The sequence below is a fragment of the Mus pahari genome, chromosome 3 (assembly GCF_900095145.1).
Source record: "Mus pahari chromosome 3, PAHARI_EIJ_v1.1, whole genome shotgun sequence".
Classification (NCBI taxonomy): domain Eukaryota; kingdom Metazoa; phylum Chordata; class Mammalia; order Rodentia; family Muridae; genus Mus; species Mus pahari.
The window spans coordinates 25851061-25873193 of record NC_034592.1 but is presented as its reverse complement, the minus strand read 5'-3'; the positions used below and the strand labels follow the sequence as shown (position 1 = coordinate 25873193).

General features: G+C 42.1%; 1 protein-coding gene across 1 annotated transcript in view; it reads left to right on the top strand.

The window, feature by feature from the left end:
* Positions 1 to 22133, top strand: part of Psmb7 (proteasome subunit beta 7) — a 58067-nt gene that overhangs the window by 17600 nt on the left and 18334 nt on the right. The window contains exon 6 of the mRNA XM_021192686.1: positions 12647 to 12705. Coding sequence (XP_021048345.1) covers positions 12647 to 12705 — 59 coding nt within the window. The remainder of the gene's footprint in view (positions 1 to 12646; positions 12706 to 22133) is intronic.

Genomic DNA, 22133 nt, shown 5'->3' with positions numbered 1-22133 from the left:
ATTTAAGGAATAAACATTGGTATGCATCATTAGGGAAGATGTGGGGTCACTCTGAGGGCCATTGAGGTAAAGTCTATCCAGATAAAGTGCGTACACAGTTTCCTAATTACTGGAATGTACCTACCAAATCCCAGTATCAGGGCCCTGAGCAGGTTAGACGATGGAGACAGAAGCAAACCAGTGTCTTGTCTTACAGACAGATTAACCCTACAGTTAAACTAGAACATGGATGATGTCTTGGTCACTGTTCTGTTGCTGTGAGGAGATGCCATGACCAAGATGATGTTTATAAGAGAAAGCATTTAGCTGGGAACTTGAGTTTCTGAGATTTAGACTTTTACCATCATGGTGTGGAGATGGTGGCATGAAGGCATGGTGTTAGAGAAATATCTAAGAGTTATGTCCTGATCTGAAAGCAGAGAGGAGAAAGAAAAGCTGGGCCTGGTGCGGACTTCTGAAGCTTCCTATAACAAAATTAGTAGGCCACACCTACTAATCCTTCTCAAATAATGCTACTCCCTGATGACTAAGCATTCAAGTACTTGAGGGGCCATGCTTATTCAAACCACCACATTTAGAGAAGTTGAGGATCACTTTTTCTGTATTTTACACACCCTTTGTGTAGCTATGTCCTCCGGTTTTCTTTTCTTTCCTTATTTATTAATAAATTTTGAGGCTTGTCATGTACCCCATGCTGGCCTCAAACTCCCGATTTTCTGCCTCAGCCTCCCCAGTGCTGGAATGCCTGCTATGCCTGCTGTGCAGACATGGTGTCTCCACATGACTTGCTTTTGAAAGTTATCTTGTGTGGGACCAAATTAGCATGTTTCAGGATGGTAAAATGTTTCTTCCGTATTCATTTTCAGTTCCTGAGTCAGGGATGGATTTAGCGGCAGTTGTAATTAGTTCTTTGGCTTTCTTGGATATCTTCTCAGAAGACTAAGATCAGTCCTCTATGGACTTCATCACTGAAGCATTGCTGGGAGTTCTTCTTGCAATACTGAGAATCCTAGAATCATGTATTGCTATGATTTTTGTCTATTCCCTGAATCCTGTAAGTCAGAGACAGCCAGGATCTGTGCCAGTATAGGGAACTTAATTCTTGGAAGCTTTGTGCAGACAGCCAGTGACCCTGAGGGTCTCTTTTGGGGAGCACTGAGAGTACTTAGTGTAACTTAGAACCCTGGAAGAAGCCATGGATATCCTGGCTTCATGCCCTGCTCTGCTTGGACCTAGCTTCCTGGAACCTGAGATGTGTTATTTTAAAAATGAAGCTGGTGTCTTCAACCAGCTATCACCTCCAAACAATGGAGTTAAAAGGTGGCCATTTCTGCTGTTTGCTGGGTTCTCTCCTTGACATAGGACTGGCTGGAGCTGCTAGTGTAGGGACCTCAGAAACAGCTCAAGCATTCAAGATGGCCCATTACTGAAAGGAGGGAATGAGAAGGCTGACTCCATGACAAGCTTCAGTTCAGGAGATGAGGCTCACAAACCCAGACTTCAAGTAGAAACTGCTCCTTCACCTGGCCTGAAGCAGGGACGATAGTCAGTAGTTTCCAGCAAGCCCTCATGCCCTAGTAATGGAATGTCCTCAGAGACAGAATAAGACAAAGCCCACCTACTCCGGAATTACCCTAATCTATAAATTGGGCCTGCAAGCTCACTTCGGGGTCTCTCTGTCTTAGTAATGGGAGACTTCTGCATGCTGGACTTCTGCAGAATAAAACCCTTCTTGTGGTTTTAGTGGTTGTGGTATAGTATCTTTATTTTTGGCAGGTCTGTGAATGAACTTACTTTTTAATCTTGGGAATGTCAAGGCCACACCTACTAATGCTTCAGATCCTTCTAGGGTTCTGAGATGTTTTATGTCTGTGTACACCCTGTGTGGGCACTGTACACTTACCTGCATGTGTTGCTCTCTCTGCCATTTTTTTTTGAGGCATCATGAAAAGAGCTCATTTCTAGAGTCAATGTATCTTTAAATCTAAGTTCAGAATTCCCTGGCTATGAACCTTGATTTCTGCTATAAAATGGTGGCTAGAAAGTGGGGATGTATGCTTTTAATTCTAGCACTAGGAAAACTGAAGTGGCAGATTCTAGTAGGACTATATTTTTGAGTTCTAGGCCAGATTGGGCTATATGAGACCTGTGGCCAAAGAAAAACAGGAGTGACCAAAGGTCCTGTCCCCTTGAGCGGGCTTGAAGATGCAGTGGGTGCCCTGAGTGTCAGCCTTTCTGGGAAGCACATAGTGGATGTTTGTGTAGTGTTGCAGTCATTTTAGTGCCAATACATTGTCTGTGCAGTTCTGTGTGCTAAGATCTCTGGCACCTTTCCAAGCTTTGATTAGTAGAAGTAAGGTCCACTTTAGAAGATTTAAAATGTGTAACACATGGATTTTGAATCTTAAGATTTCTGTAGCTAGGAATTGCCAAAAAGGAAACAGCTGGGAGCTTAATGTCCCCGTGGGTTAAATTCTGTATCTTGCTGGTTTTTGCGAAGGTGGTACTAAGCCAATAGATGGTGCCCTTAGGTTAGAGATGAGAAAACTTTTCCTTGTAAGATTCATGTTGCTTCCTGAAACGGAACGTAATACAGCTATCCTTTGACGGTTCTTAACCTATTCTGACCAGAGTGGACTTTGTTCTTGATTCTGTGGGGTAGATAAAGGTGTCGGTAAAATACTGACGATATTGAATTAATGTTATCTTCTTTTTTTTTTTTTAGCTTTGACATTTTCCTATGAAATCTTTTCGAGTTTGAGTTCAGTACTCAGTCTATCCACAACCAAATAAAAGCCCTTGCCAGGAGTACTTTTAGGTCGGTTAAACAAAGTGTTCAGTTTTACGTTCTTTGCTTTAAATCCCACTTCAGAGAGACTGAGGTTAACTAATTCCTCTTTCTCTACTCTTGTCTCAAAATTGGACCAGCTAAAAGCAAAGTGTCTTTGTACTTAACAATCTAGTGCTTGCTGCTCTTTCACTCTCTGATTTTAGGTCAGATTAAGTGGAAAGTCGCCTTCTGTGTTTCTGGGTAGTTCATAGGATGAGGGTGGCGCTACCTCCAGAGCTAGGGTCTGTGTCCCATTCTGCTGGCACTAGCTGTGCAGCTTTGAGTAGCTTCCTTTACCTCTCTGAATGTACATTGCTTCCATGTCTGAAAAGAAAGATTTGCAGCTGTCCAGTTTTTTTCAGTAAGTAGGATTTCTATTTTGCACAATATTTTATTATTAACATCAGGTATGCTTACAATTTGGTAAAACCTTAGCCCTCTTTGTTCTTGGGGGTTCCGAGGGACATGGCAGCTTGGGAAAGACTGACCCTTGCAAAGTAGGATAGGCACATCTGTAGCAATTGTCACCCTCCATCTTAGTCCATAGGCATGGGGTTAGGTGGCCCTCTGTTTTAAGAGAATGTTTCTTGCCATAACTAGTGATGTGTCACCACAATACATTAATAAGAAAACCTTTCGCATTTTAAGCCTACCCCAGATTTTAAGCTTTTCCTGGGAGTGTTTATAACCTGTCAGGTCTTTGAGACCTTACAGTTACAATTATGAGGAAAATCCCATTCCCTTCAGATGGTATTTTAAATATTTTTTTACATTTATGTGTAGAGAAGGAGCTGCATTGCTTGAGATACTAGTTTTTTTTTTTTTTAGTGAAAAATGTTGGATGATTGAGAATATATATTTTTCCAGCATATTAACTGGGAATATATTTCCAATAATTTATTGGGAATTAAAAGTCGACCCTGACATTGAAGTACATTTGTTGATGAAAAGGAAGCGTTCCTCCCCTCACGAGGGGTTTAGATGTAATACTCAGTGCTTACTCAGGAGTGAAAACATCAAATTAAACTGTTTATGCTGACAAAGGACAAATCTGGATTTCAGCAAGCCATGCAAGATTGTCTGATTGCTTGCCCTGCCGCCTGCCTCTAAAGCTTTTGGCCAAGGCTTATAATGAAATGCATGCATACAATTAAACCTTTTCAAGTCTGTGGCTTAGTCTCTCTGAGCCTGGAGAGGTGCTCCACTGCTCTCTAGTGGCTGAGCGCAGTCCCCTGGCACCAGCATTGCTTTGTATTCATAAATCAGCTTTTCACACACTGGCATTGTTGGCCTCAGTGCAAGCACCAGTACCAGGAGACGAGGCCTTGGAGGCAGGAATGGAGTGAAAAATGACCTCCATCCATAGGTCTGTGGAAAGCACCAGATTTTCTGCAGGAAGAGTGGCCAGTTGACTAACAATGAGCAAGTGTGAGTAAGCGCTCTGTCAGGAGGAGCTGACACTGATGGATTAGAAAGTTCTGCGGTGACTCCTTTATCGCCGCATACATCTTCCACCTTGGCAGACCACAGTGGCAGACAGGTCCTTGGGTGCTTAAAACAGACTGCTCCTTAGCAGAGGCAGCCTTTTTTCCTGTGAAGATCTGGTAAAATTGATTTGTGGAAAAGCAGTGGGGATCCATTTCTTGCTGTCTCTTAGAACTTCTCGACATTGAGAAAAGAAATTTTGAACACCTTGGTTCCCATTAAAGCTACCACTCAGGGACCTGTGGAGAATGAGTATATCAAGTCACTGCTGGAGGACAGGCAGCTTGTCCCAGAGTCATTACAATAACTAGTTTTCATTGAGCTCTGACTATGCCCCGGCATTCAGCTTTGTCCACAGTGTCTTCCTCAGCCTGTAGGAGTCACTGATCAAACGTGAGGCAATGGTACCTTGTGCTCAGAGTGATGTACCCAGAGACCAGGGAGTCCAGAACGGTTCCCTACCTGAGTAGCTGTGTGTTTATAGAGCTTGGGCAACTGGCATGTCCCAAGTTGCTTCGGAATTGGGCCTGGGCTTCCTAGCCTCTGGACCCTAGGTTTAAATCTTCAGTCTACTTATTACTAGCTGCTGTGCTGATACAAGTGGAGTATCAGTTCTAGTCTTTAAAATGGGGGCTATCCTCTACACATGGCTTCAGGGCTGAGGACTTTGGGACCATCAGTATATGCCCCCTCTTCCCCCAGTCTGAGTTTAAGCATGGGATTTAGAAGTGGATTTCCTCCTGCCAAATTCTTAGAGCTTGGGTAGCAGCACATTGTGGAGAGAAGTATTTCAGTTTTGATTTCTCCAGTTGTCTAGTAACAGTGATTTTAGAATTGTTATGTTTGATTTAGTATTTAAGCAAACATTGATCTATAAAAGAATATGCTACATACCTCTCAACTAAAACTGCATACATTCTGTGTTAATTCAAGCATTTTAAAGCATACAGAGCAAGTAAATGACTGAGTTTTCACAAGACATTCAGATTTTGTTCTGAATTCTTACAGAAAAACAGGTGTAGACTGGACCATAGGTTGAGCATCCCAGCTCTGAAGTGTGAAATTGGGGATCTTGACTCTGCAGGTAGACACCACACTGGACTTCATGTGACAGGTTGCAGTGGGAACTGAGATCCCCTTACGTATTGCATAAAATTACCTTCAGGCTATGTGTATAGGTTGCATATGAAGCAGATGATTTCATGTTTAGACTTGGGTCCCATCCCAAGATATCTCATTATAATTGTATGTATGCACATTTCCCCAAATCCGAAATTCAAATTATTTTTGATCCCAATCATTTTGGATAAAGGCTATTCAATCTGCACTAATGCTGTTAAGTACCTTCTGAGGTTTCAGAAAATTAAGACTTAATTTTGTTTTTGAAAAATGTGGCTATTGTAATATAAATACTCCTAGAACATATATGAACATATAACAACAATACATTTAATCACTGAAAACATTAACTAAAATTCAATTTTCTTGAATTCTTAAGGAAAATTAAAGTTATAAAGCAATACAGATTGTATTCAGACGTGTGGTAATTAGGCTCACTGTGAGAATTAGCTCAATTCTAGGCTCACTTACTAATCTTGACTTTAGCATCGGCTTTTCTGTGTAAGACAAGTGGTGGTAGAGAGAAAGCCCTGTGACTCTCAGGAGGACAGTGTAGGTCATTGGCATTGTGCTCGCCTAGCATGTGTGAGGCTCTAGGTCCCATGCCCAGTACCACAGGTACAAACAAAAGAAAAAAGAAAAGTGGAGGTGGAGACAGGGAGGGGGCAGATGATATTGAGGCAGGATGGTCACTTTTCCATGTCAATCTAGGCTATGGAGGAAGACTGTTCAAACCAAACAACATCCCCCCCCCAAACAAAACAAAACAAAACAAAATTTGGCTTCAAAATTGTTGATGTGCTTTAAGCATGAGCCATGAGATTGGATCAAGTTCCTTATCTCTGAGTGTCAATCTCCCCTGTTTAAAAAGTGGAACCAGTGCAATGTGCCATGTCTAAAGAGCCACAAAGCCAATGGATGTCAGTGTGACCTGGAGTTCCTCATGACCATGAGTCCATTGCTGCTGATGTTTGCCAGAGTGCTTCTAGATGAGTGCTCTAGACTTGATGACATGGCTCACTTTCCTCTGAGTCACTCAGTCCTAAAGAAGGTCTCCTTAGGACGAGCTAAAGAGAGACAGGTGACTAACTGCTACCTTTTCTTGGTCCTCTTGACTCACACATGAATTGACCTTCCAGCCTGTGTGGGGATTTCATGAGGAGCGCTGCTGCTGCTGCTGCTGGTAGCAAGGTCTTGGTGGTTTGCTAGTTTTGTTTCTTCTTTTATAATGTTGGATTTTCTCCAGGTTTATATCTTAAAATTACTAGCAGTGTGTGATTTTTGAAGAGAAAATAAAGTACAAGTAAACAGAGTAGAAATAGTCATTCAGAAGTAGGCAGCTATTTTGATTCATGGGCTTGCAGCCTTGTGTCATTTGTATTATGGAAGTACATCTACCAATACTGCCATAGAAGATGTTCTCTTTCCTAAAGGTTCTCTGTGGACCCTTTTTATTGCAAATGAAAATATTTCTGTTTTGACATGTTTAATTGATTTGTACATATAATATTACGTTATTTATTTCTTCCATTCTTGCTTATTAGAACTTTAGATTTCTCTAGGATTTTGTTTTATTGCTGCTGTTTGCAGCAATAACCCATCTATGTATAGGACTTTGTTTCTTAGAGCAGCTCCCTTAGAGGAGGGCTTGGAGGGGATGCACAACTTCTTTTTGGTTTTTTGAGACAGGGTTTCTCTGTGTAGTCCTGGCTGTCCTGAAACTCACTCTGTAGACCAGGCTGGCCTCGAACTCAGAAATCCGCCTGCCTCTGCCTTCCAAGTGCTGGGATTAAAGGCGTGCACCACCACGCCCGGCAGATGCACAACTTCTGATTTCTAAATTACCAGCAGAAAAGTTTTGTCCCCTTTTGTTCCTCCAATGCCTCAGTGCCCATTGTACCACATTTTTGTTGATGATAATTGTTACTCTTTTTAATCTTTGTTAATTTAAAGGCAGACAATGGCTGCTTTTTTATAATTTGCTTTTCTATGTATCTCTGTCTTATCAGCTTATAAACTGTTGTGTCTTTGGAAATGATGTTTTTGTGTGATCTTTTTCTATTATTAATATTCTGCATTTTATACTTTTTTTTAGACTCAACACTTACAATTTACATTACAGCATTTTTTTTTTTTTTTAAGCCAGTGCCTTTGGACTTACAAGAACAGATATTTCATTTAAAATCTTGGGTGAAGATGTGACCTTTGGGTAGAATGCATCAGCCCCTTTTGGAGGTCAGCAGGTGTGGTTGGCTCCCCAGTGTCTTCGCAGATCTGTAGGTGGGACAATGATAGGGTTAACAATGCCCTCTTCCCAGGACTTTGCAGGGTGTCATTTACAGGAAGAGTCTTTTAATGAGCATCTTGCTAGGGCAGCCAAGGCCAGGCAGTGCCTACCTGAGTGGCTGCCATGGATTAAGAGTACATAGAGCATAGTTCCTGACCCTGCTAGTGCCAGCTCCCTGGGATGTAGATTTTCTCCTATGTCTGTCTTTCCACAGCCTGGCTTCTCGGAGTGTTAGGTATCAAGAGAGACTGAATTAGTGAGGGGTGGACACGAAGGAGGACAGTGAGCCTGGGGGGTAAGGTAGGGAGTGAGTGTATGGAGCCATTCCAGGGTTGCCAATCACTGAATTGTTCCTTGCTTTTCTGTTTTAAAGAGCTTTGTTCTGTAAGCAGCAGTGGTTAGTCACTGTGGGTGATCAAAAAAAGGCAGACTTGTGGAGGTTGCTAAGGAGCAACTACATGGAAACTCCTGATGAGATGGGGAGCTTCACTAGCAGAGTGCAGAAACCCACCCCTGTGGCAGTGGGAGGCTTGGCCATATGATGACAGGAATTGGATGTAGTTTTGTTGCCTTAAGACATCTTTTTGAAAATTGAACTTGGGTTATATCTGAGTGCCTTTATTCATCCTGATGTGGTGAATTAGGCACCAGGCAGTAAATATTCTTTTACACCTCATAAGATGTCGGTTGCTATCGTTACTCCTTAGGACCTGTTCAGTTTCCCTGGCTCCTGGCCAGTTGCATTTTCTCTTCATCACAGTATAGTCTAACATGGAAATGTTTGGTGCTTACATGCTAGCTTTGGTGTATGTCTGTAGCTGTGGAAGGGTGGCAGGTCTTGGAGGAGAGTGGTAAGCTCTCATGGGGTGGGTGGTAATCAGTGAAGACTCTTGGCAAGAAGTGGTCTCTCGACTGGGGTTTGAAGGTGATTAGGAGTGCTGTGAACCATCACGGGGCCCAGGGACTGCCACATACCAAGGTGAGAAGGCTGAAAATAGCATGGGCATTTGGGAAGTGATAGTAGAATGAGAAGTATGCATTGGGGAAGTGAAGGGAGAGCCTGAGGGTAGTAATAAGACATGGTCATGACCAGTCTTGTGTGTCCTTTCTGAACTGTCTGAACTGTGTGCATATAGACATATATGTGAGAAGGCTACATAAGGTAGCATCTGAGATGGAATTTTGCCCTGTGCATGTTGGACCTATAATCCCGTGTGAGATGGTTACCACTGCAGTGGGTTGCTATAAGAACTAGTGACACAGGCATGACATGTGGCATTGGTGCTCAGCGTTTGGGTCCTGTTTGCTTCTGGTGTGCTCTCCTTTCTGCTAGGGTGGGAGTAAGTACATGGAGCACTGTCCACGTGTGTGTTGTATTCACAGAGCTCCACATAGGAAAGCAGGCGCCATTAGCATCTGCCTCCTTAACTGCGCATGCGGTGTGTAAGGCAGTCTCCTCGGTGTCCTCTAATTTTCATATGGGAAACCAGATAGTTTGGAACTCAGCAGTGTCCGTGTTTTTACAATAGGAGATAGAGCAAATGGTCCTTCAAAAGAATTTGCCCTAGCTTTGTGTATGGTAGTGCCTGATCAGGTGACTAGAAGCTGAAGCAGTGGATGGCTCTGGGCATCTATTAATGGCATATGGGGAAAGTGGTGTTTGAATATTTTGTAGGTCACATGATGGCTGTATCTGTATGGTATTTGTCTAATGATTTGTTGTATCTAGTTTTGGGAGATTGAATCTGGGAGTTTGAATAATGGGGATATTGTTCTTGCTCTTTCTTTCTTTCTTTCTTTCTTTCTTTCTTTCTTTCTTTCTTTCTTTTTTTTTTTTTTTTTTTTGTTTTTCTGTATAGCCCTGGCTGACCTGGAACTCACTTTGTAGACCAGGCTGGCCTCGAACTCAGAAATCCGCCTGCCTCTGCCTCCCAAGTACCGGGATTAAAGGAGTGCGCCACCACGCCCGGCTCTTCTATTCTTTTTTTTAAATGACAGTTTCTTTTTTCTTGTGCCTCTCATTGCATTGCCTTGAAGTTCTGTGCTGATTTTACTCTGCCCTCTTGTGGCTTTGACAGTTGCACTCCTGTGTGAATCGTTACCCAAACTGTCTGTGTAGCAGATGTGTGCAGCCAAAAACCTGTTGACAGGGACTGTGCCATTTCCTAGCACTTCTGTGGTCTCATCCAGAGGGGGCGCCAGAGCCCCCCTTTCCTGAGAGCTGGGGTAGGCGCTAATTGCAGATGATGTAAAAATTCTCTCGAGATTGAATCTTTCTTTTTACATTTCTTTTGGAACCTGTTTGTCTTTGGCTTCAGAGGGAGCAGAATCAAGCATAGTTTAGGGGGCTCTTTCCAGGGACTGTCTCCTACTGCGTGTGCCAAAGATGGAGGCGTAGACAGGAAAGCAGAAATACCTTGTTCATGTCTTTCCTGTATTCACCTACCACCTCTACACTGTGCAGAGCCCTCCTGACCCCACGAGCACATAACAGACCCTTGTTGAACCAGTACTTGGGGTTCTGATGCATCTTTTCCACTTACAGAAATTATGTCTGTGGTGTTACTGCCAAGCAGGAAACAGCTTCTGGTCAAGGGAGAATTGTTTGGTTGGGTGGGAACTTTTTTTTTTTTTTTCCAATTAAAATATTGAATGAAGCTGAACAGAAGCAGATACATGACTGGGAGAGAGAATAGAGTAAAGGTACTTACTGTGAATGTGCCAGGAGAGGTGGGCCAGAAGACAAAAAAATGGTAGGTGGTTTTGTGTCCCATTCTTCCCCCCCCCCCCAAGGAAAAATGCCTTTAAGCCAAGCTTGGTTTGTTTCTTTAACAGTAATTCATTTCCATTCTCTACAAAATTGTTAGCTCCTGGGTAAATACCCTGTCTTTTGTATCCTTTTTAAATGTGGATTTGGAGCCTGTTAACCCATTTACCCTTGGGCTCTTCCTCAAGATAGATAATCTTGGGCACATGGACGGCAGGCCTGCCTTTGGCCGCTCTGCAGGAATGGTTCGTGTCTAGAAGAATTTTTTTCAGAGATTTCCTCATTTGCAATTTTCTTGTTTCCTCCTGACAGCTGTCCTTTGTTTTCCACACAAAACCAGCTTGGTTTTTCCTAGCGAGACCTAGAGAATTTAGGTTTCTACTTATGCCTTGAAACAGAAACCGAGGTTTTTGGGTTTTTTGGTTGTTTTTTTGTTTTGTTTTGTTTTCTCCTTTGACTCCTGAATCTCCTGGTGAGCTGGGAACTAATGAAAGCATTGGTGAAATGTGACCCTCTTTCCACATTTTTCAAGGTCATGTTTATTTTGAAATCAGAGACTTGATTTGGTGAGTCTGCCCCTGCATATGCTGGGGTATTTTGGAATACACCACTTCTATGTATGTTTAATGTCTGCCTCCTTTCCAGAGGGCTTTTAATGTTCCTTTAGACCATCTTAGGGTTTTGTTTTTAACCCCAAAGAGAAGGAAATGCAAGAGGGGGAAATGGGGTCGCCCATTGCTCCCAGAACCTAAATGAATAGTCATTGCTTATAATGCTGAGCTACACTTGACGCTTCCCACTGCTTTGGATGTGATGTATCCGGTACTGTGAAGGTAATGATCCTCAACCACAGCAATATTCTGTAACAGGAGTATCTGTCATATTCATCGGGATTACCATGTTCATTGATTTGTGTCTGTAAATCTGCCGTTTCTACCCTTTAAATTTGATCTATAATTGGACCTCCTTAAATGGTTCAGATAAGGTAGTCTGTATTTCCTCAGTGCAGTGTTGCTGTCAGCTTCTCCTTTTTCATTATACATTCAGCAGACTTGATAAAATCAGCAGGACACCTCATTTGAAACTGTTTAATCGCCGCCTTTTTCCTCTGCTAAACCATTGAGGTGGTCAAGCGATGTACACAAATCATTTTAAATAGAAAATATGGCTTTCTCTGTGACCCAGCTAAATAGATAGTGTTATGCAAAACAAGTTAAAAAGTAATAAATGCCAAAAAATCTTCTAATTGGAGTAAAAAATTGTGGGCAGCTGTATCCTCTTTCCAAAAGTAGAGTACCCTGAAATAATGCCAGATCCCTGTATAGATAGATGACAATTTCCTAAAGATTCTCTGGGTTCTGAACAAAGCAAGTTTAAATTTTCAAATAATGCTGAGCTGCGTTTGTGTCCACTCAGGCCAGCTTATTTGTAATGCCTTTACGTCCAACCTTGGTAGGGATAAATTTGCTCCGTTATCTGCACAGTATAACCTTTCAGCCATTTGCTATTGTTGTAATAAATTTTTGTATCTTTGTCATTTTGTCTACTCAGCTCTTACTCTTCAAAGTACAATCTAAAAATAATAGCTCCAAATAAATGCCACAGAATGCAGTGTTTCACAGTTGTAGCTGGGTAACCTGGTGGCGCAGCACAAAGTCCCATTACCATTGCTGGTGCTGTGTCTTCCTCCCTGCCTGTGCGCCAAGGTGACTCCACCAGGGCCAGCTCATTAAAACATTGTCTTCTTAACGGGTTTGGTATTTAGCACTGTGTCCAGCAGCTTGCCAAGACAAGTGTGGAACACAAGCTTCCCCACATAGGACAGAGGAAATTACTGGGCACTTATCTCTTGGAAAAATTCAAATTCTCCATGGCCTTATTTTTACGCTTCAGCGTTTCACTGCGACCGATGCCAATCATCAGACTGTTGGCCAGGCCAGTGATTGGAGTGCCAGTTGCAGAGTTAGCTGACCCAGTAGTAAGTGGCTCCAGACTTTGGAAGAACACTGACTTTTGCTTGGATGTGGCCTCTAGACTTGACACTTACACTACACTTGAATGTGACATTGGGCATGTTTGTTTTTGCTGCCCCAAGGTAAACTCAAGATGGAGAAGCTGAGTTTGGTAAATACTCTAAAAGTACATCTTTTTCTTACAGGTTCTGGTTCCTTGGCAGCAATGGCTGTGTTTGAAGATAAGTTTAGGCCAGATATGGAGGTATGTAAGCTCCTGCAGTTTAACTTCTTTTAGATATTTTCCCAGTTGTGTGTCAAACATCTACAAATTGATTCCTCCTCCAGAGCTTGCACAGCACTGTCATTTCGTGGGCTGTTTTTGGCACAGGTTTGTTGAGGAGACCTGCTTCTTGGGAAACATCCTCTGTGGTGGCCCTGTTGTGTTCCCCCTCAGGCTTGAGAAGCCAGTGCCGTTCTGCCTCTCTCGGCTCTGGGCTCTCAGGCTTCTTGCAGGGTAGGATATTTTCCTGTGTACTGAGATTTCTGTGTCAGGATACCACTAAAAATAGAGCAACTGTGTATGTCTTTCATGTCACACAGACCTGACCTAAAAATGGGTCAGGTTTTTAAATTTCTGTGGACTTTCCAGTCTCTGGCAGAGTGGGGACAAAATTATGCTCACTCTCAGGGTGTTATGGATCTAATGTCCCAAATGTATTTGTAAGGGATTGTTTCACTGTATTTTCTTTGGTATTAGAAGAGATAGAATCTTATGAAAGACATTTGGCCTCTCTAATGATACATGCATTTACCATGAAAGCCTCCCCAAAGAAATCCCTCTTGCTGCTTCCAAAGGTCAGTGTCCTGGGTGTCTGTGGTACCATTGTCACCCGCCCCACGCCCAGCCCATCCCCAGCTGCACAGTCCCTGAGCCAGTGCTGAGTAGGAGTCCTGAGGGCAGTCCTCGCCATCCTTGATGTCTTCATTGTTAACTTTTTGGTAGTGTCAGCCCTGTTCTAGGTAAACAGCCTAGGGGTGGCTTTACCCCATCTTTTCTGTGATTTTGAAAGTACTTTGTGTAGAATTCCAAGGATAGATAGACATCGACGAGAATTAACTTTTGACAGTGTTTTGTGCCTGATCTCTGAGGGAAGATGGCATATTAAAAATATTTCATTCTTCGTTCTGTCATTGTCATCGGAGCAGTAAATGTTGTGGAGTTCCAAAGTTCCTATTGTCCTTTAGGTTTGGGCCAGTTTTTATGAGAGAGGACATGGGCTGAAGTATTGATCAGCCAGGACAGGTGTCTCCTTCCTGTGCCTTTGGAACATGAGGATGGCACACAAGCAATACGTGCCACGAGCTTCATCTCTTTCTCTCTTAGTTACAGGAATTACATGTAGAATCTAGGTAGATATTTTCTGTTAAAAATCTGAACTCCAATTAAGAAGAATAAACAGGGCCAAGTGTAAAACTGTAAATGAAATTAGAATTTTGTTCTCATTTCTCAGTGTGAAAATTTATTCCTATATCAGCATTATTTTTTGTTTGGTGTACTTAAATACATAGAGAAAAATTATGTATGCTAGGTCACTTAAGAAGGAAAGGAACCAAGACTAAGGCCTCTAGTTTTCTACAGAAAAAAGGCTGAATGTCAAGCACCTCTTTAAACCACATTAATCTTTTCAGACTTTCTTGGAAGTTTTGTCTTTGCCAACTAATTAGACTCTCCATATGTTAAAGAAAACTGAGAATTGCAGAAAGAGTTAAAGTCTGAGGCATGTTAGAAGTGATTTAATTTTCCACTAAAGTAATTTTTATACAGTGTCAAGTCTGAACTCTTAAATAGTTCAAAGGTAGATGTGATAAATAGTTCAAAGGTAGATGTGATTTGGAGAGAAGAGGGAAATATCAGCCTCCCTTCAGTAAAACTTGGTATTTTTATCATTCTGAAGAGAGCATTTCTTAGATTTAGTATGCCTGTATTTGAAACATTTAATGTTCTTCTACATTACCCGTGAGACCCTGAGACAGGTTGAAATAATTCCCATTGTATAAATTTATAATTTTAGGTTGAAATTTAACACTGCCAATTAGTGAAAAACCACTATAAAGCCCAAATGATAGTCTTAACAACTGCTAGTAGATAATACTATAAAAACTTGCATTCATGTTAATAGATACTTAAAAAAAATATATCTTGCTTTGGGAGTGTGGCTTTAGTAGTAGAACACTTGCCTATCGTGAGGCCCCAAGACCCCTACTTACCCTATAGTACACAGGTGACATTATTTTAAGTATGTCAATTAAATAAAAACCATCAGTAAAGCTGTTTTCATGTGGTCCTATTTAAAATGTACTCTAAGAAGTTTCGCCAGGCAGTTATGGTGCATGCCTTTAATCCTAACACTTGGGAGGTAGAGGCAGGTGGATGTACAGAGGGCTATGCAGAGAAACCTTGTTTCAGAAAACAAAACAAAAAAAAACAACAAGGAAAGTTTACTGGGGAGACTTCATGCAGTCTCAGGCCTTGAATTTGTCATTTGTGTATTGTGCTGTGTTTCTGCCTTGTCCATGTGCCACCTAGGCTATTACTTTTCACTAAAATTTTCTTTATTTTTAACAATAAATTGATATAGTTTACATGTATAAAACGCACAGGAGTAGAGTTACAGTCAGCCTTAGCATTGTGATCACAGGTAGCTGTCATTAAATCAGAACGTTGACGTTTCTTTGCCTCCAGTGTCCCTTAACACTCAGCTTGTTCTTGAGCTTTCCCATGGCCCTCTGATTTTGTCTTAGATTTGCTGTCTAGATATAGTTACGTAGTTAGTAGCATCATGAAATCCTGGGTATTACGTGCTTTAATGTTTTAATGTTCTCTAAGATGCCAGAAAGTGAGTGCATGCTGTTTATAAAAATGTACCAGCCTAACATAAACCCAGTTGAGTATTGGGGACAGAGGTCACTTCCGCTATCTTGTCTGTTCATATTCTTGCTTGCTGTTGATTTCTGATGGTTGTTGTCCACCAATGGCCCTCAGGGCTTTCTTATCAATGTCTGTTTCTGTGCTCCATCTTAACCTCTGTTCTCATGTTTGGTGGCTGGTTTTAGGGGCATCTTTTCCACTTGTCAGGGAGTGGGAGTACCCTGTGTGCGAGGTGATAGACAATCTCTGTTCTTCAGCTTCCAGCTCTTAGTACTTGTTTGTCAAGGCAGGAGGACCGTGAGCTAAAGCTAAGTCTGAGTCATCAAAAACCACCTGACGACCCAAGGGGACTTTCTTTCCTTTCTGTCTGGAAAGTTCAGAATGTACTTTTGAGACAACAGGAAGGTAGGCAGTACACTTCTCTACAGTGCTAGAGACATGCCATTAAGTACTCAGGGGCAGAAGATGGGGCACGGGGCAAGCAAGTGCTCATTGAGAAGGAACAGTCCAGAAAAGCTACTGTCAACCCAGCTGGGACTCTAAAGCACCCTGAGATGGACCTCTGCTGTTGCAGGTCGTCTGAGCCTTGGGCTTGCCTTCATTGAAAGCTCTTAGTTCAGAGTTTCAGAGAAACAAGTAGCTAACCGGTGAAGGCTTATGTAAGAAACCTGATAGTGATCATTATCCACGGGTAGCTGGATGGGGGCTCTAGTGTTAATCATGCTGTGGCTTTTCAGACAATTTTCCATTCAATTTTAAGGAATGTGACTAAAGTACCTGGAAATACTATGTTAGTCCAGACAGAAGTGCAGACTTTGCCTTGGGGTGAGAAAGAATGAAGCTCTTGGACGGCTAACTTTCCTTCTAGTTCCTTTCTCTATAAGAAGGAATGTTTTCATTTGACCCGGTGAGAAATTTCAACTCTTGAAGATTACAATTCATTAAAATGGGTAGAAGATTAATATTTAGTCTGTCAAGATCAATACTGTCCCCTCTTTGCACTAATTGTCAGAATACTGTGCGAGGGCCGCCGAAGGCTAGTGGTGTGCGGCAGGACCCTGACATCACAGGGAGTGGATTCAAAGGCAAACTGTCCTGCACCCTCTGGTATCGACTTGCAAATTAGCATCTGGAATCTAATTAAACAAGCTTAATGAAAGCAGCAGCTGAATGCTGCTGGAGAAGACAGTCGCTCCCCCCCCCCCAATACGTATTCTGTACCATTGGAGCTGGTCACCAAACACATTGTGAGCACAGTTTAAAAATTAGCATTTATTTGAAGAATAGAAACTGTTTTCATTCTGTTACGCGTTTGGCATGCTCTGACGTCCCATGAGAGCCATGCCACAGCAGATAGTGCACAATATTTATAAATCTATGACAGGCAATAATAGCAACTTGAAAAATTCTTTTGCTAGAATCTCAAGTTGAGAGCTGCCAAAAGCTGAGAGGATCAGATCTGCAGTGGCAGCTGCTGTGCCCTACAGTTAGAATTCTAGACTTTGAAGATGCTCAACTTAAAGCAATGAAGACTGCAGGCTTAGCCAGTTTTTGCAGGTTTCTAGAGCTCTGGCTCTCTGCCTTTTGAAGATGACTTGCTGAAGCTTCTACCACTGCCTGAGGCATGCTAACACCAGCGGGATCTTTTCCCCAGTCTTAGTGTGGCTTCAGTTTTAAGTAGCACATGCTTTGTCAGTGCCCACTGTGATGGCCCTTTCTCTGGTTGCAGTACCGAGTGATGAGCTCTTACCCTGTACCCTTCAGAGGGAAAGTAGGAAGATAGATGGTGACGCATACAAGTGCCACTTCAGCCGGCTGATTTATGGAGTCATATTTCATTTCTCGACCAGTGCTGGCCTCTAGAGAAGCCCTTGCAGATTGCTAAAGATGTGAGCAGCTATCGCCCTAAAGGCTTGTGGTTAGCTCACAGACATGATGCCAAACACCTAGCTCCTGAAGAAACAGAATTAATCTGTCATTGTGGGCAGCTATAGATCCATTTAAATAATGGAAGACTTGATATCAATATGCTGCTCTGACAGCAAATCTTAGAAGTGATTGTGTGTGTGTGTTTATTTAAATAACAGAAGCAAAGCTGCAGACTTCATATCTGCTGTGCAGAGGGACAGTAGTGGCAGAAATCTGCATTATTTCATTAAAAAAAAAAATCTATTGCGGTTATCACATAGGATGGTCCCAGAGGGAAACGAACATGAGTTCAGTGTGGTTATGGCTTAGGTGCTGGAGGACTGGGCTGCCAGTCTGTTTCTACTGCACTTACATCATGGCTCCTGATGCATGTCTGCAAGCCACGTTTCAGAGACCTACCGGCAGTTTGCTGAGAGGGTTAGATGCAGGCAATAAAACACCTTCTATGGCAGTGTATACAAAACCGGCTTTCTAAAACATGGTGAATGTCTTCTGGCTAGTAGTAGGTTGAAAATGTCACATAGCAGCCACTAAGAGGATCTTATGCTAGGCTTAGCAGTTTATCGTGTAGAGAAGTAAGGGCCTTCCTTCCCCTATGAAAGCTCCCAGAGAGACCTGTGTGGTAGACATGAGTATAGCACAAGTCTGTGTGTCATGCAAGTGTTGCTTTTTGGGGGAGGATAGTGAATGGGGTGTCCGTAGTTTCAGATATTTACTGGAGGTCAGTGTTTTATAATCTACCCTGTGAAGGAAAGAAAACCGGGCTGTAAGAAGATCAGTAACACACAGGTTACACATAGGTCTCAGCAATGAGGTCAGAATATGGACTTTACCAGTCTGACTTTGGAGTTGTTTTGCTGGAATCAACTACTGTGTTGCTCTGTCTCTTTGCTCAGTGTGTAATTCTCTGACAATAGAGTGGAAGATGTGTTACTCGTGGGGCAGTTCAGAGCGTTCCTTTCCTCTGGCTAGGTCTTGTGAAGACAGCAGAAAGCCAGGCATATGTCAGAGGGGGGCACATAAACATCAATGTAGGTGTCTGTCTGGTGAGCTCAGCCACACAGGAGGGAGCCCATAGCATGAGAGAGGGGAAAGAGGGGGAAATACATTTGGCTATGCAGAGCTTTCTTTTTCTCTTTGTTTTTCTTTGGTTGCTCTTTGGTTTTTTGAGACTAGGTTTCTCTGTGAAGAAACCTTGACTGCCCTGGAATGTACTCTGTAGACCAGGCTGGCCTCAAACTCAGAGATCCGCCTGCCTCTGCCTCTCAAGTGCTGGGATTAAAGGCGTGTGCCACCTCTGCCCTGCTTCTTTTCTTAGATTGTAAAACTTTTTGGTTTTCTTTTCCTTGTTTTCATCCTTGTGTGTCCCCCGAGTTTTCTGATGATATTTATTTACACAAGAGTTGTTTTCTCTAGATGGCTGATGCACAGGTGACATAATCCACCTCAGATTTAGCGATGAGACTAAGAGCTCTTTAAATGCTGGTGAGTGGCATTTGTCCATTTGAGGCAAGTCACAAATAACTGGAACAGGAAAAAAAAAATAAGCAAAGCAAGACTATTGCATTTGAATAATGAGGTGCTGTCTCTTCCCCAACTGCCAAAACTTTTTAATCTTCGTCAACAATTGTTCTGTCCGCCATCCTATTTAGGTCGCATCTGTGGACTCTGAGCTCAGGACCCTGACAAGCAGCATATGAATTCTGTATTCATTAGTGATCTTGATCCTAATGCCTCTGTCCCTGCCACAGGGGCTCAGGTGTGGAAGCTGCTGGTTCATTCTCCCAGCTGACACCAAGAGGTTTAATGACTCTATAGGAAGGTGACCACTGACTGGGAGGTTTGCTGGCAGAATCCACACCACAGAGAGTGGTGATCAAGGAGGACTATGGGTGTTTAGCAGAGCACCTTCCTGTGCTGCTTGAACCCCATTGACATCAAACACAGTTTTAAGTAAATACAATTAAAAAAAAAAAGGCCTGGCCTTTAGTAATAGTAGAAATGGTGTCTAGCTTAGTGAGCTTCACTTGACTTAGTCTTTCAGATTTCGATTTTTAAGCTTGTATTTATGTGGTAGCTACATCAGCTTAAATGTCTTATATATGTCTAGAGGAAAATGTGCAGTTCAAACCGAGATTCTTTCAGTGATGGCCCTTTTGTTTATGATGATCTTTTGCTTTTAAAAATTATTAGAGTGTAGCTGAGTAGTGGTGGCACATGCCTTTAATCCCAGCAGAAGCAGGTGGATCTCTGAGTTCGAGGCCAGCCTGGTCTACAGGCCAAGTACCAGGACAATCAGGGCCACACAGAGAAACCCTGTCTCAAACAATAACAGCAACAACAACCTTCACCCCAAAACAAAACAAAACAAAACTAGAATGTGGATTTATTGACTGACTTGTGACATGTCATTAAGTATTTTGACCTTTTTTAGGTCACCGAGTTCTAGAAACATTGGATTCCTTATTATCTAGTGACAAGTTCATTGACGTACATAATTCACACCCATTCAGTTTGCCTGTGTATAAGTTAGCAGCTTTTACTGTGTTAATAAGAGTTGTACAGCTATCATTACATTCAGTTTTAGAATATTTTCAAACTTCCTCTGATTCAAAAGACCAACGTTGTATCATTGCCTATTTCCTGCCAAGCCACATGTTCTGGACTTGGATGTCACTGTATATGTTGGTCTGTGTGTGTGTGTGTCTCCTTATTTCCTTACTTTAATAATGTTTCATTCATGCTGTGGCAGGTATCAGCACTTCATTGTTTTACTGGTGGGGTGGTTCATTGTATAGACAGAGTGTATTTTGTATATCCATTAGTTGATGGATGTTTGGGTTATTTCTGCTGTTTGGCTACTATACTATGAGCATCTCTTGTACATGTGTGGAACAGGACTAATCTTTGATGGTACTGCCAGCTCTTTCCATAATTTCTGCGGGCATAGCAACATAGGTTTTGATTGCTTCACTTCCTTACCAGTGCTTGCCACCTGCCATTTTGAGTACAGTTATCCAGGTAAGGGTGAATGGAATCTCCCTTCAGTTTTAATGACAAGTGTGATTATGGAAATGTGTAGATTGGACAGTTTAGTATTGGACATGCTTATGATCTCTGGTTTTGGGCATTGATGGGGCTGATTGTGTATTTCTTTAGTGAAAGGTCCCTTTTCAGGGCTCTTTTGAAATTGTTTCTGTGATTTTTTTTTTCTTCCTTTGATCATAATTCCTACTTACTGGTTCTCCTTGAGACCAGAAGCATTAGATGCAGTAAAATTGTACCTTTATGCTTAAGAAAATACATTAATTTCTTTAGTACTTTTTTTCTTTGGTTTTAAAACTAGGTTTGGAAGGTGTCAGAACCCCCAAGATACACTCCCATAAAACCTACATAGAATATTTATAGTAGTGCTTTCCAGTGGAATTGATTAGTGAAGCTTAGCAATAAATAGATACTGAAATCGGCATTTATGGGTTAGTAGGCGATTTGAGGGAATTCCCGTTAACTCCTTTGATGGATGATAATGGGAAGCACCGCTGATGGGATGCCACCCACCAGCTCAGATTATAAATAGTTTCCCTCTTATAAAATTGTGAAGGCAGAGTTGGAGTTAGGGGAAAGAGAGAGGGGATAAGGTCAGAGAAGGGATTGTAATCCCTTCTGTAATCCACTGTAGAGTGGGAAGACTCTAAAGCTTGTCAAATTGGTTCTCTTTTAAAAAGTGAGTTTGATGCAAGGCTCTGGGTTCTATCTTCAGCCCTGGGGGAAGGAAAAAAAAAAAAAAAAAGAGTAAATAATCTTTGAAAACAACACCAAAATGGACTGGCAAGATGGCTCTTGCAAAAGCACTTGCCATGAGAGGCTACAAGCTTCTGACCACAAGTGGCTCCTTGGATGTGTAAAAGTCTGATTTTGACACTGTAGTTTCATCCCTGGAACCCATGATGGAAGTTGTCTTCTAATCTACACACATACACATTATGGCATGTGGGTGCTTAGAGGTTCCCCCACTCCAAACACAGCAATCATAAATAAAACTAATAGTTCCTAAATAGCGAGTTTGTTCTCTTGAAGTGGAACCCACTAGCACCCCCTTGGAGAGGCAGAAAGGGAAGTCCTGAATTAAGGTGCCTTTCCCGGGTTTTCCCCATTCACATCAGTGCTCTTGTGGAACCGTAGAGGGCAAAGTTTTCTTTGGTCTTGTGTCTGACGCTTGACGGGGAGGAGGGCCTTGCTTCACTGCATACAGCATTTGGATTTGACAGATTGTTTTTCTCCCTTTGGTTCTTTGGGATTCTAGGGTCTTCTTGACTTAGAAGTGGGTTCTTAGGTGTCCATTCCTGTGGCAAGTCTATGTCTCCTCAACTCTCTCTCCAGAATACCAGTTTACTGTTAGTGGATGGTTTCCATTTCTACCCTTGTTATATTCTACTTTCAATAAAAGTTGAAAGTCAGATATTTGGGGTATGGGATTATGAAGGATTAAGTTTGTCCTGTTCTTCTGTTTAGTCTTGGGATGCAAAGGAAGAGATGCTAAGAGCAAAGAATCAGTATTCCCGAATCCCCTTTGTGGGGGAGGGGTTCTTCTTGGACCAGATTTCTGGAATTCAGGGCTCAGTAAATCTTAGAAAAGTGACTCTGTAAATCCTAAGGGCATCTTATTTCCGATTCTTTAAAGAATAATTAGAAGATGTTTACAAATAGTGTCCTGGCAAATGCATTTACTTTAATTCTTTTAAAGAGTTTTTCAGCTAAAAATCTGTTCTGAGTTTCATACTCTTAAAGAATCAGTATGTGATCACTCAGCATTCTTGCTGGTGCCAGCTGAG